At 55.4% G+C, this 12871-nt stretch overlaps 1 protein-coding gene across 3 annotated transcripts in view; it reads right to left on the bottom strand.

Moving 5' to 3' along the window:
- Nucleotides 1-12871, bottom strand: part of LOC115303742 (nuclear pore membrane glycoprotein 210) — an 80833-nt gene that overhangs the window by 13858 nt on the left and 54104 nt on the right. For all 3 annotated transcript variants that reach the window (XM_029953636.1, XM_029953634.1, XM_029953635.1), the window contains 8 exons: nucleotides 11514-11576; nucleotides 11160-11339; nucleotides 8947-9027; nucleotides 7983-8114; nucleotides 6883-7041; nucleotides 3606-3697; nucleotides 1839-2013; nucleotides 191-366 (listed from right to left, as the gene is read on the bottom strand). In XM_029953636.1, coding sequence (XP_029809496.1) covers nucleotides 191-366; nucleotides 1839-2013; nucleotides 3606-3697; nucleotides 6883-7041; nucleotides 7983-8114; nucleotides 8947-9027; nucleotides 11160-11339; nucleotides 11514-11576 — 1058 coding nt within the window. The remainder of the gene's footprint in view (nucleotides 1-190; nucleotides 367-1838; nucleotides 2014-3605; nucleotides 3698-6882; nucleotides 7042-7982; nucleotides 8115-8946; nucleotides 9028-11159; nucleotides 11340-11513; nucleotides 11577-12871) is intronic.

The raw sequence follows: 12871 nt of genomic DNA, 5'->3' as shown, positions 1-12871 counted from the left end.
AAACCCCAACATCTGTGTCTCGCCTCCGGCCACCAGGGGACATCACTAACAGCTCCCTGCCACATGGCAGCAAAGCTCTCCTTCCAAGGGCACTAGACTCTCTGTGTGACCACTCAGCCACCCGCATACATTAATCCAGGTACAGCAGGCATGCACCTGCACAGGGAAATGAGCATCACCCACACCCTACCTGTTAGTTGCAAAGCTGAGGACCGAATTGTGAGCATGGAACATGTCTCCAGAGTTGTCGTGGAAGTGGACGGTGAAGGTCACTGTCATTCCCAAAGGCAGGGCTGCCAGAGCCTCCTTATTCTGGGTGTGCAGGACGGGGCTCATGGAGAGCCTCAGGTAAGACACGGGAGATACCTGAGGACAGCGAGTGGGTGTGGGGGTGACTGCCCTGGGGACTAGCCTCCCAAGGAGGAGTCACCTGCCCCCAGGGGTGCCCGCCTCAGGCGGGACCAGGGGCTGGAATGACTCAGGGGTCACGGAACGAGAAAAGGCCTTGGTCCCCTGAGCATCCCAACCTAGTGATGAGAACCCCGCCTTCCTACAGTGGGCTAGATTTACTAAAAATAACCCCCCAATCTACAAGAATCAAATCCCAAGACTTTGAAAAGTTAGATCATTATTCACATTTGCCAAAATATCCCCTGGATTTTCAATGTTCAGTTTTCCTTCGAAAACCTGGCTCTCGGCCTGTTTAAAGTGAAGTCATGCACGTGTGGACTGTGGGGAGCGAGTATCAGCCAGGGGCCACCGTGTGCCAGCACGTGCTCCAGGGAAAGGGATCATGGAGCCCAGAAACCCGAGCTCCAGAGAGAGCAGCCCTGGCCCTCCAACCCCGGAGAAAATCTATCCCGGCTGGAAAGTAGCCCCCCTCAAAAGACCCAATGTCTTGGATACAGGTCCGCAGTTGCGGGGACCGGTATACAGCTGGCGCTCAGTGCTTATTTGCTGAAGTAGGATGAGCAGCAAGTCACTTTCACTTACTCATAAACTAAGGTGAAGGTTCCCTGCTGGGCAGTAATTACAGAAACACGAAGACATTAATTAAGGACACAGATCTGTGACCCTGGCAAAATCTAGAACGTGAAGTCATGTATCCTGTCTGTCACCCAGGATTCAGAAAGTGGCTACAATGAGATAGTGGAGGGAAATTTGGGGAGTCGACCCAAGGATGCCAGAGGACACAGTCCTCATCACCACGGAGTACGGGATGGGAGAGGGATATGAGACGTGCCATGCCGTGTCCTGATGACACAACCCGGCTCAGCAGGCTTAGGGCTCGGGCCCAGACCTTGATTCTCCACCACAGGGAGTGACTCACTGAGCCTGTCACCTCCATGAAGAGTCTCGGGGTCCTTGTCTGTCCACGTTGCCTGGTGTGTGATGCGACCATGTCTGTGCCGAGTGTCCAGGACACACAGTCACTGCACACAGGCACCTACTATGTTCCAGGTACCGGCTGCCCAGTCAGGACACCGGGGTGCCAGTCCCAGCAAATCACAGGCCTTGCTGGGCCTCAGTTTCCCCATCTATGAAATGAGACCACTGCGATCAATAATCTCCGAGCATCTCCAGCTCTGGCATCTAGAAGATTCTATAACTTTCCATCTAGGACCTTTGCTCCCAACAATCTTCAGCTCTGACATCTGGAAGATTCTATAACTTCCCATCTAGGATTTCTGCCCCCAAGTTATTCTCCAATAAATTTTCACCTACAATTTCTCAGCTGATAGATGAATAGGTCAACTTTATACCTGCAAGGGGGAATTTTTTTTTTACCTCAGTATACTGCTTTTATTACCCCAAAAAGGAGGAAAACATGATACTACCTTTACAGCAAAGAGGATGGTCTGGTTGGCCCCAAAAGGCTCTTGGGCGGTCACTTCGACGGTGGATGTCCCAATCACGGGCCCTGACGTCAGGAAGCCTTTCTTGTCAACGTGCACAACGGGAATCTTCTCCGGCCCATCCAGGACGCGGTAGCTCAGAGAGGCTCCTCCATCCCTTTGGAAAACAAACAGACTCGGTTTTTCAGAACTCGGGAGCCAGAGCATTCCTCAGCGAGGGGCCTGGGACCCCTGCCCTGAGATCCAGCCATCTGGGCTTTCCAATGTCTCCTGGGAGAAGAAAAAGGGTTGATTTTAGCCCCACTGTGCAGTAGGACCCAAGTGCGCAGCCCAACTCCACAGGAAACTTAATTTGGAAAACCAAGGGTTCCAAGGAGAGCGCTGCTTCTGGGAGAAGGGCCTGAGGGCCGAGCTCCTCTCACCAGCAGCAGGGCACATGTGCGGTTCACGACTGTTTCTGGGCAACCTCTCCCATTTACTGACCTGAGGTGGCCAGGCACGGTGGAGAGATGGGGCTCTGAGTCAGGCAGAACCCCAGGGCAGTCCAAATGCCCCGCATACAGCTGTATGCCTCCTCTCTTGGCCTCAGTTTCCCCGACTATGAAAGGGAGGCAATGGTGTTGCCTCATACTGTTTCCAAGGGCAGGGGATGGGTGAAAGTGGGCTGCTTGCTCAGAGAGTGGTCTGTAAAACTACGGATGAGTTGCGCTGAGTGGAAGATGCATCCCACAGTGTTTCTTGCTTATTACAGAATAAAGAAACAACAGAAAGTGAAGGTATCAGCGCCCAGGGCTCACCCCCTCCCCTTGCTCTGTGCGTGCAGCCCGACAGACCCTCCTCAGATGACCCTGAAGCATCATTATTGCCTCTGCCTCAGCAGTCTTCCACTAACCCCGTCCTGGACACCTGCAGAACTATTCACCCTTCAAGACCCAGCATGAGCACCTCTATCTCTATTCCCTAAATCCTTGCACAAAAGTCCCTTCTTTGGGCTTTGGCTTAACCATTATACCTTGTTTGCTGTCCCCTTCTCATGCCATACTTCTCGCTTCCCCACCAGAAGGTCACACAACTGTTCCAAGAGCCTAGCACACAGCCTGGCATTTAGACACTTGTGGACAAATGACTGCCACATGTGCGCGTTTCACGGAACATGCTAGCACTCCTGTGGTCCTCACAGACCCTACCCCACCGTGCAGCTGTAGGTTACGTGTGAGTCGTTGCCACCAAAGGCACCCTGTCTGAATGCAAGGTGGGAATGACATTTGCACACATGCTGTAAACTTCTGCCTTGCAGACACTGAGGAACATGCATATCGAGTGGGGGTCTTGTTACGTGCAGGTCTGGGGGGGCCCGGGATCTGCACTGTCACCTGCTCCCAGGCAGTGCCCATGCTGCTGGTTCAGGAATTACTCACACTGCACAGCCAGCCTCGGAGACAGCGGGGCATTTGACAACTTAACTCTTCCAGGGAGAACTTCTTTCCCTCTGAAGCAGCCGATTTGAGCAGTGGGCATTAAAAGCTTTCAAGGCTATGGGGAAGAAAAGACTGACCCTCGGGGACAAGTGGACCAGCGGAGGACATCCATGGCGGAGTGGAGGGGGAGTGCGGAAGCCGCACCCACTTCAGGCCCAGAAAGATGCAGCCAGCTTGAAGCACCTACGGCTCCTGACAGCTTTGACAAATGAGTTGGCCGACGCCAGCACAGCTGCTCAGCCCGGCTGCAAACAGGCTCGGAGTCACGTACCTGTTTGTCTGAAGCTTTATAAATGAGTTGGGCGACATTAATATTTGTTCTGCTTCTATTTCCGGGCTCAGCAGCAGCAGCTTCTCGAATACCTGGAACGGAGGGTGAGTTCTGTTTCCCATTATGCTACCAGAGTCACGGCCTGGTACCCGCTCCCCTCCCCTCCAGGAGGACAGTTCCATGGGGCCGAGACACGAGGCTCGCTGTTGCCAGCACCTGTCAGGTGGCTAGTGATGGGATGGGGAGGACTGACGTTTAAGAGAGGCCAAAGGTGTGATGACAGCAAGCAGGAGGGCTCACACTCGTGCACCCCGACGGCATCTGCTTCATGGAGCAGATGAATTCGCAGTGGTGGGGACAGCTCTGTGGGCATGGAAGGGGCGTGCGGAGCTCCAGGGCCCAGGGTCTTGCTCAGCGGCTCTCACTGCAACCATCTCATACCAGCCCCCATCTCGCTCCCTCCTGCTGCTCCCCTGGGACCCCCACGGAGAGGATGTGGGCGCATCAGTGAGCCAGGACAGCAGAGGAAAAACCTGGCAGTGTTCATGTGGCTCTGACCATCACTCCCCAGGAGCCCTGAGGCCCTCGACAGCCCACCAGTCCATGGCTGCAGCACTTATGGGAACTCCGGACCCCTCCCTACATGCACCCTGACTGCCCACCACCCTTTCTCTAGGAACCCTGGGGAGGACCTCCCTTGGCATTCAGGCCCGTTTTCTGAGAAAACCCTCTCCCTCCCAGCACTGCTGTGTTCTGAGCATATACGTGAGCCTGGATTTCTTCATCTGTAAAATGGGTCTAAAACTAAAAATCCTTGCCATGTCTGTCTCAAAGAGCTGTGAGGTTGAAGTGGCAATGTGAGCGGCTCACGTCTGGAATAGTGAATGATCCATGGCCTTTGGGGGCTAGATGGGGTTCTGGGGTCAGGTGAGTCCTTCCACTGGGCAGGTGACTGTGGCGTGGATGCATGCTGCACAGGAAGTACGCACACAGATACGTCTCTTCCTACCTCCTGTAGGAATATGTCTTAAAGACATATTCCTTGTTGTCCCTCTTTATTTTACTTTATTTTTTTATGTTTATTTAGTTTTCAGAGACAGACAGAGCACAAGCAGGGGAAAAGCAGAGAGAGAGGGAGACATAGAATCTGAAGCAGGCTCCAGGCTCTGAGCTGTCAGCACAGATCTGATGTGGGGCTCAAACCTACAGACCCTGAGATCATGACCTGAGCTGAAGCCAGACGCTTACTCAACTGAGCCCTCCAGGGACCCTTGTTGTCCCTCTTCAGTGGGAAATGAAGGTGCAGGAGAAATCTTACTTTCCTGTTAACTCAAGGGTAAGAAAAGCAATAATGCCAGCACCAGGGTCAATGGCACTGACCTGTAGTCTCACCATCGGGCGAAAGGGGGGAGTGGTGGGGAGGGGCCTCCCATCTCCTGCTGGTTTGGGCACATGGCAAAATGCCGTGTATCTTCAGGACAAGTTGCCTATTGGGTTTTTATACATCTTCATATTTTTCAATGTTGGCAACAAATAAAAATGGTTTCAGAGCACGGAATGAGCCAAATGAAATACATCTGTGGGCTGGATCCAGCATCTCTAAGTCTCTGCCCTACTCGAACCTCCAACTGCTACTGGCTAGGGAGACCGAGGCATGAAGATGCTTGGTGACTCGTGGGGTCACAGAATCTGAAGGCTGCAAAGCCCCATCTATCATCCAGTGCAAAGGTGCCAGGCATGATTTCATTTTATTTTTAACTGGGAGGAACATGTGTCTGTGTATGTTTGTGTCTGTTTGTATTTGTGTACACACGTGTATCTGTGTCTCTGCACGTGTATGTGTGTTGCATACCTGGGCGTGTTTATGTGTGTGCATACATGTGCATGTGTGTGCATCTACATGTGGGTGTGTGTACATGTGCACTGTGTGTGTGCATGTGTATACATGTGTATACATGTGTGCGTGTGTGTGTGTCTATGTACACACACACATGTGGAGGGCAAGTGAAGGGAATGGGTAAATGAGGGTTTCCTTCTTTGAAAATCTTTACCCCTGACTAGGTAGGCACCTGGGTTAGAAAATGGTTTGTTTCTTCTTGACGAGGGGGACTGAATCTGTTTCTTTTCTCACGTTTAGAGGCTCCTTTTAATTTTTCCTTGCAATTTTTTTAATGTTTATTTATTTTTGAGAGAGAGGAACAGAGCAGAGCAGGGGAGCAGCAGTGAGTTAGGGAGACACCAAATCTGAAGCAGACTCCTGGCGCTGAGCTATCATGACAGAGCCCCTCGTGGGACTTGAACCCATGAACCGTGAGATCATGACCTGAGCCGAAGTTAGACACTTAGCTGAGCCACCCAAGTACCCCTGATTTTTCTTTGCAATTTAAGGCATCCCAGAGGTTACTGGGTCCCAGATTAGCAGAATGGGGCTCTTGAAGCTAAAAATGCTCTTTAGAAGCAAACTGTCACCTCCCTAGTCTTACTGAGGGGCCCTGATGGACAGGGGAGGGAGGAGGGCAGACTGGAGAGAGAGAGAGAGACGCAGGCACTGAGGCCTGGGCGGGAGAAGAACCGCTGGGCTCCCCATCCTGATTCAGGGCGCACCTCTGGGGGCTTGGAACAGGCCCCCTCCCTCTCCGAGGCTCTGTTTCCATCTGTGCATCGATGGGTCACACCGTCTCTAGGCCATACACACCGCACGGCCCTCCTGGCCTTTTAGGACCCACAACCCACTTACTGAAACCTGGAGGGGACCCTCTGACTCCAACCCCAGGGCCTCAGGCTCATCAGCAGGCAGCAGGGCCCAGAGCTTCTGCCCCGCAGGCTTCGTGGGGGCACCTCACTGGTGAGGCAACACTGGGAGCTGGGGAAAGGCACGTCGGCCTCTGCTTACATGGTCTCTGAGTGTTTGTGAAACAGACACAGGCAATTCAGTTAACATGCCACTCAGACAAACTTCCAGCCTCTTCCTGCCACCAAGGTGCCTCAGACTCCAACCTCAGAATTATCTGCTATTTGGGGAGTATGTCAAGCTACTTCGGATGTCCAGGCTTTTGTTCATGCCATTCCCTCCAGCTGGCCTCCCAGCCACCTGCCCCGCCCCCATCCCACGCCCTCAGGCAGCCCTATCTTCAGTCTCCTTGACACCCCAGAACTCATGTATCAGCTGCAGGGTGGCCGAAGGGGTGATGTGTGCCCGAATGGCCTCTGGGGGAGAGTCTGCTGGGTCGGCACGTACTTTCCCTCCAATGGTGGCTTCTGCCCACCTGCCCTTTACCTGGATCTGGATCTCGTCACTGAGCTCCTTGGCGAGGCCATGCAGCTGTCCGGCGGCAGGGTCCACGGCCTTGACCACCACCCTCAGCCCAGTCCGGCCTTTCACCCGGCCATGCACATTCATGGCAAAGTTGTACTGTGACGGGAGCCGAAGTGAAGCCTGGGGAAGACCACAAACATGTTCTCAGCGAGGGCCAGGGGCTCTGGTCCCACCGACGGCCCCTGCCTATTCTCAAAGGCCATCGCCTCCCTACTCTGGCCAGAGGCTGCTAACCCCGCACAAGTGTGGGAGGCGGAGTGTCATGAGGTTTATGGATGCATGTAAGGAATGTTGGGTCAACCCCGTTGAGCAGGGCTTCTCAGAGCCTTTAGGGTGTGGAGTGGGTGAAGAGGCAAGAGGTATTAGCTAGACTTGGCAGTGTTTCCCCGAAGAGACCTCTATTATGTGATGTCTGTGCTATGGGAACAGTCTGAGGTAGCCTCCTGGCACTGGGGACAGGACCCTCCCCACTGTGCATAGATAAGGCAAGAAGAATCCTTAAAACCACCCCCTGCTTGAGTCCTGCAGACCCAAGAATGGGAGACTAGAGTCACCAGGGCTGGAAACCCGCCCCATCATTCCATTTCCCCACTGGCTCCCTGAGCAAGACAGGCAGGTCCCTTCCCATGTATAGGCCCGTCAGCACAAATAAGTAGCTACTTGTCCAGCCCTGAGGTCTGAGAAGCCAGGGTCCTTCTAAGGACACAAGGCAGAGGAGTCTGCCCTCTGGGGTAAATCTGGAAAAAGCCCCCAGGGCTGCCAGGCATCCTCAGAAAGGAGGTCAGAAGTTACAGATGAGGGGCCCTGACCAAGTGTCCGTGATGTTCTAGAACTTCCCATGAGGCTGCCTGAAGCAGGTTACCTACGAAGCCCATGTCTAGTGCTTAAGAACGTGCTTAACATGGAAAGGGCTGCGGGCAGGCCCAGACTGGGAGGAGGGAGAGGAGCCCATTTTCCTGGTCATGGGAGGGCTGGGAACGGAGACACTGGGGCTGGGGGAGAGGTCAGTGTGGTATCAGTGTTTGAGAGAAGGTGTCCCGGCGCTCTGGGTGGGTGGTCACCTCGTGGTGCCGCCCCCGGATGTCCAGGATGTCCCGCTTGGTGACAGACCAGTGGAAGGTGAGGCCTGGCACGGCACTGCCAAAGGAGAACGGGTTCTGGCTGTTGGTGATCCCAGTGATGTAAACAGGCATCTGCCGGAGAGAAGCCAGGCCGGTGACCACCAGGGTCCCGCCACGAAGAGTGCCCCCCTCAAGCCCTGGGGCACCTCCAGCGGCCCGGGTGCTTTCCCGCCTCCCCTGTGTGACGGGCGCCCCGTTCTTCCCTGGCCTCTTTCTCCATCTAGCAGGGCGTCTCTGCTCACGCGGGGTGGGCACAGGTGGGGTTCACGGGCTCGCTCTCCCCATACCTCCTGAGTGCCCACTAGGGGAAACACATGGAGGCAAGACCGCTAAGGGGAAGGTCTAACTCCAGGCCAGGCTGCCTGGGTCGACTTCCAGTTCTGGAACTTATGGGCCATGTGACCCTGGGCAGAAGCTGAAAGCTCCCTACATGTGCACAGAGTACGACCCCCGGAGCCCCCACACAGCTTGTTCACGACTGTTAAAGGAGTCCTTTCACAGACAGCCCCAAGTCCCCACTATAGGAACATTAGCTCCTGCTCCCGCCAGGCGCTATCCCAGGTGTGGGAGGGTGACAGACTCGGAAAGAGGGGGACACAGGCGTCACTCAACAACTGTGCCAACACAGAACCGGAGAGGGGTCAATGCCATGCCGACGAGGGCTTTGCTCGGGGAGCAAGAAAACAGAGTACCCTGTGGCCCGGAGCAGGAATCACAGGAAGGGCGCCTTCCTGAGGCCCAGGCTCACCCCGGAGGCAGCAGGGGCTTAGAGGAGAGGAAGCAGCCACCTAGCAGGGTCTCCTGCCCAGCTCCTCCTGAACCAGAGCTCGGAGCCAGAGGCCCGCCAGGAGGCTGCTCAGACCATGAGCACCGGCAGCAGGGGCTGGAGGGGCCCCTGCCTCACCTGGGTTCCCGTCCGCATCCGAGTGATGGGGGCGCGGATCCTCACGGCCTGGAGAAGCAGCACCTCCACCTCCACGAGGTCCTAGGGAAAGGGCTTTGGGGCTCAGGCTGGCGGCGTTGGGGCAGCAAGCCGACAGCAGGTGTTTCATGAATGGACCCCCCCCCCCCACCAAGGAGGGAGGGTCTAGCCAAGGCCAGCTTGGGAGCCGCGTGGTGAGAAGGTGTACACAGGGGTCTAGCACCATGCCCCCTGCCCCAGGCAGCCTGGTTCTATGGTGGCTCACCCCCACACAGCTGGCCACCGTGCCCCCCATTCCCTGGGGGCTCCCAGCTGGGCCCTCTGAGCCCGCAGTCCTATCTGGTTGAGTTGTCCAGGTCAGCACCATGCAGATGAGGGGGCAGTGACCGGGGACTGTTCTCCTCTAGGCTGGGTGACCCTCACAGGACAGGATTCCAGATCCTCTTAACCCCAAATCTAACGTCTCTGTCAGGGAGCAGGTTACTGGGACAAATGCATGTTACAGAGTCTGGTTAGAGCCGACTATATAGTCTCCTTCATTCTGAATTCTATACTCCTCTTAATCTGGTCCAAGCTCAACCTTATTAGGCTTCTTTATAGTGCTAGTGACTCTTGTTGAAACCAGCCTACTAAAACCCGAAAGTCTATTTTGCATTTGGTCATAGTGAGACACCTCCTGTGTCTGGTGATCTGAGCTAATGCCTGGCATATAGTAGGTACTCATTAAACATCTGTTCTCTTCCTTGCGTTTGTCCTTTTCACTGCCCAGTCTCCATCTGCCAGTCCTGGCCCATGGGTGCTGATTCTAGGACCTGATTTAGACAGATGGAACTGGGAGCTTCTGAGCAGAATCCCATACACTCCGTGGACACGTGGGCTGAACCCCTGCTCCCCTGGGCTCGAGGAGATGGATTTCAGGTGGGACTGGTGACAAAGCCCCTTCGTCTGCCCAGGGCTGCCAGGACCCTCCCCCAGTTCCTCTCCCACTCTGCCAGATGGCAGACTAAGACAGAGGTGGTCCAGCAAGGGCAGACCACACAGAGAAGTGAAGTGGGGGGCTTGGGGGGCTCAGTCGGTTAAGCATCTGACTCTTGGTTTCAGCTCAGATCATGATCTCACAGTTGGTTGGTTTGAGCCCCAAATTGGCTCCACACAGACAGTGGGAAGCCTGCTTGGGATTTTCTCTCTCTCTCCCTCTCTCTCTGCTCCTCCCCTTGTTACACACACTATCTCTCAAAAAAATTAATAAAAAGAAATAAGAGAAGTGGCTGGAAGGAAATGCATGGCAGTCAGCCCCTCTGGCTGATATTCCACCCAGCTGCCATTTCAGCCTCCTGGGCCCCCTGCAGGAGACAAAGGGGCTGGCTCCCGAAGCCCTCATCCTTTCTTTAGAAGGGGAAAAAAAAGCAAGGTCTCCTTGGTTCTTCACCTTTCTCCAGAACACCTCTCTGAATCCTGCCATGCATGCCACAGGCCAGACTGCACTTTCCCAGCACTCGCCTGTCTCTATCAGGTCAACAAGCAGAATCAGGGCATCTACTCAGAAGGACTTTGTGGTTCACCCGGGCTGCTTGCGGAGACTGAGACTCTGGCAAGAGGGACTAATCAAGACCTCAATGTTGGATCAAAGTCAGCCTTGGGGAAGGAGGGCCTGGCAGCTGCCCAGGGGCAGGGGTGCTGAGAGATCTAGGGGGCTGCCTGACCATCTCGCACTGGGATGTCCCCAGGGCAGGGACGGGGTTGAAGACCAGATGCTGGCTCTTAAGGAGCAGCTGGGGAGGGGCCCCTGACTTTGGTTCAGCTTATGATCTTAAGGTTCCTGAGTTTGAATCCTGTGTTGAACTCTGTGCTGTCGGCACAGAGCCTGCTTTGGATCCGATCTCCTCTCTCTCTTAAAAACAAACCATAAAAAAAAAGGGGGCAGCTGGGGAGACTCAGTCTGGACAAGAGTGATCTTGGAGGGCCCAGGTTGGCTAGGATGGCCCTGGTTGGGGGGCGGGTGGCAGCAGGGTCTTTGGGCTCAGAGGGCAGAAGCAGGGCCCTCAGAGGGGGGTGGTCCTCAGGAGCAGAGCCAGAACCCAGTGAACAGCTGACCAGCGCCCCAGCTCTTGAGGGGAGTACTGTGTCCACCACTAGGGGGCCCGCGTCCAGGGAGGGCACAGAAGCACTTGTGTCCAGCAGAGCCCACACATTACCTGAGACACGATGACAAGCTTGCCGGTCTCCGCGTCCACGGCCTGCACAACCCCGGACACCGTGCCATTGCCTACGGCCAGCCCCCGCACCAGCCCGGCCCCATCTACCATGGCAACGCTCTCATTGCTGATGGAGAAGAGGATGTTGGACTGGGGCTGGGGGCCACCCTCCGAGGTGATCTGGGATAGGAAGAAAGAGCAATGCCCATGAGCCCCCCACCATCCTCGTAGACAAGGGCGCTCACCCCCCTGAGCTCCCCATCTTAGCCCTCAGATGCCCTGGGGGGCGGGCGTACATGGAGCAAGGCAGGGGCCATGGCTGTGGTGGGCAGGCACGCAGCCTTCCGTTCCTACCTGCATCATAGCCCCGATGATCAGCGTCACCTTCCTGGGCATCAGCCTAAATGGGGGAAAGACCTGTGTGTGGAGACACAAGAGAGAAGGGGGCCATGGTGTTCCCAGCTCATGCTGCTGGGCAGAATTCACCAGAATATTTGCAGGGAGAGGGACGCATAGCACCTGCACATCCCTCCTCTGTGAAGGGGACTGGTGAGGCCCTGGGGTCCTGACCAGCTCTGGGGGAGTCTGAGAGCCCCAGCCCCCACTGGGATTTCAGCCGCCCGTGGGCCCGAGGATCTGTGCTTCTCGGTGGCATGTCCTGTTGTCTACAAGGCTTCATTTAACCAGATGTCAAGCACCATGAAAATAAATACATTTCAGTCCTGTGGGACCCTGCTTAGGTGGCTCTCTCGTCATGGTCCCCTGACCAGCAGCACCGGTGTCACTAGACCGGTGGGCAGTCATTAGAAATACCATTCTCTAGCCCCCGCCCCAGGTCTGTGGGGTCACAATGGGCTGGGGGAGAGAAGGGTCCTGAAATCTGGGTGTTAACAAGCCCTCCAGGGGATTCTGCTGCACATCAAGGTTTTCATTTCAGCGCCTCCGAGATTTTCCCTTTCACTGACTCTCCCCAATTTCTCTGGATAAATTATCTGAGAACAGTGCTCGACTTTGATGCCCTCAAAATTTCTCAGATGAAGAAAGAGGGCTGCGGGGGGTCAAGGACGAGGCTGCCCTTGTCTCTGCAGCAGAAAAAAGTCCAGTGTCACCCCTGCATCCCTGCCTGGCGGAGCACAGGAAGTGCCTGTGCGGTAAGCCATGTGCAGGCCAGCCAAGGGGCTGCTTTCTGTATCAGGGTTCCTCTCCGTAGGGCTGAGCTATTTACAGGCAGAAATGAATTCTTCACTGGGAGAAAGGAGCCCTTCCGTCTAGAGGCACAGACCACAACCACCGGCTCCGGAACAGTTTAATAGAAAGTCTATCAGCCCCTGTGTGGAGCAGACCTATGGATCTGGCCATGGCTGCCTTGGCTCCCGGAGACTGGGAGGTTTCTGTGAAAACCTAACGCCACAAAACAAGTCTCAAGGGACACACTGAGGTGGCCACGAGGCACCTCAGAGCTCCCTCGTTAGGGACCTGCGTGCACTGGGAGCTCCTGCGGCAGAAGCCCGCTGCCTCTAAGGGCGGCTTCAGACTGACCATCAAGATGTGCTTCTGCAAAGGAGCCTAAATCTGCCCACAGCTCCTTTCAGGCACTTAAGGGTTTCAGGAGTCTTCTTCCACTCCCCAGCTGTGTGACAAGCGCTCCCCTTCTCTGAGTCACATCCTGCCCAGCTCTGTCCCAGAGGGAGGGAAAAATCACTCAGGCCCCT

The sequence above is a fragment of the Suricata suricatta genome, chromosome 10 (assembly GCF_006229205.1).
Source record: "Suricata suricatta isolate VVHF042 chromosome 10, meerkat_22Aug2017_6uvM2_HiC, whole genome shotgun sequence".
Taxonomy (NCBI): domain Eukaryota; kingdom Metazoa; phylum Chordata; class Mammalia; order Carnivora; family Herpestidae; genus Suricata; species Suricata suricatta.
The sequence above is the reverse complement of the archived record's forward strand: the minus strand, read 5'-3'. Positions and strand labels throughout refer to the sequence as shown.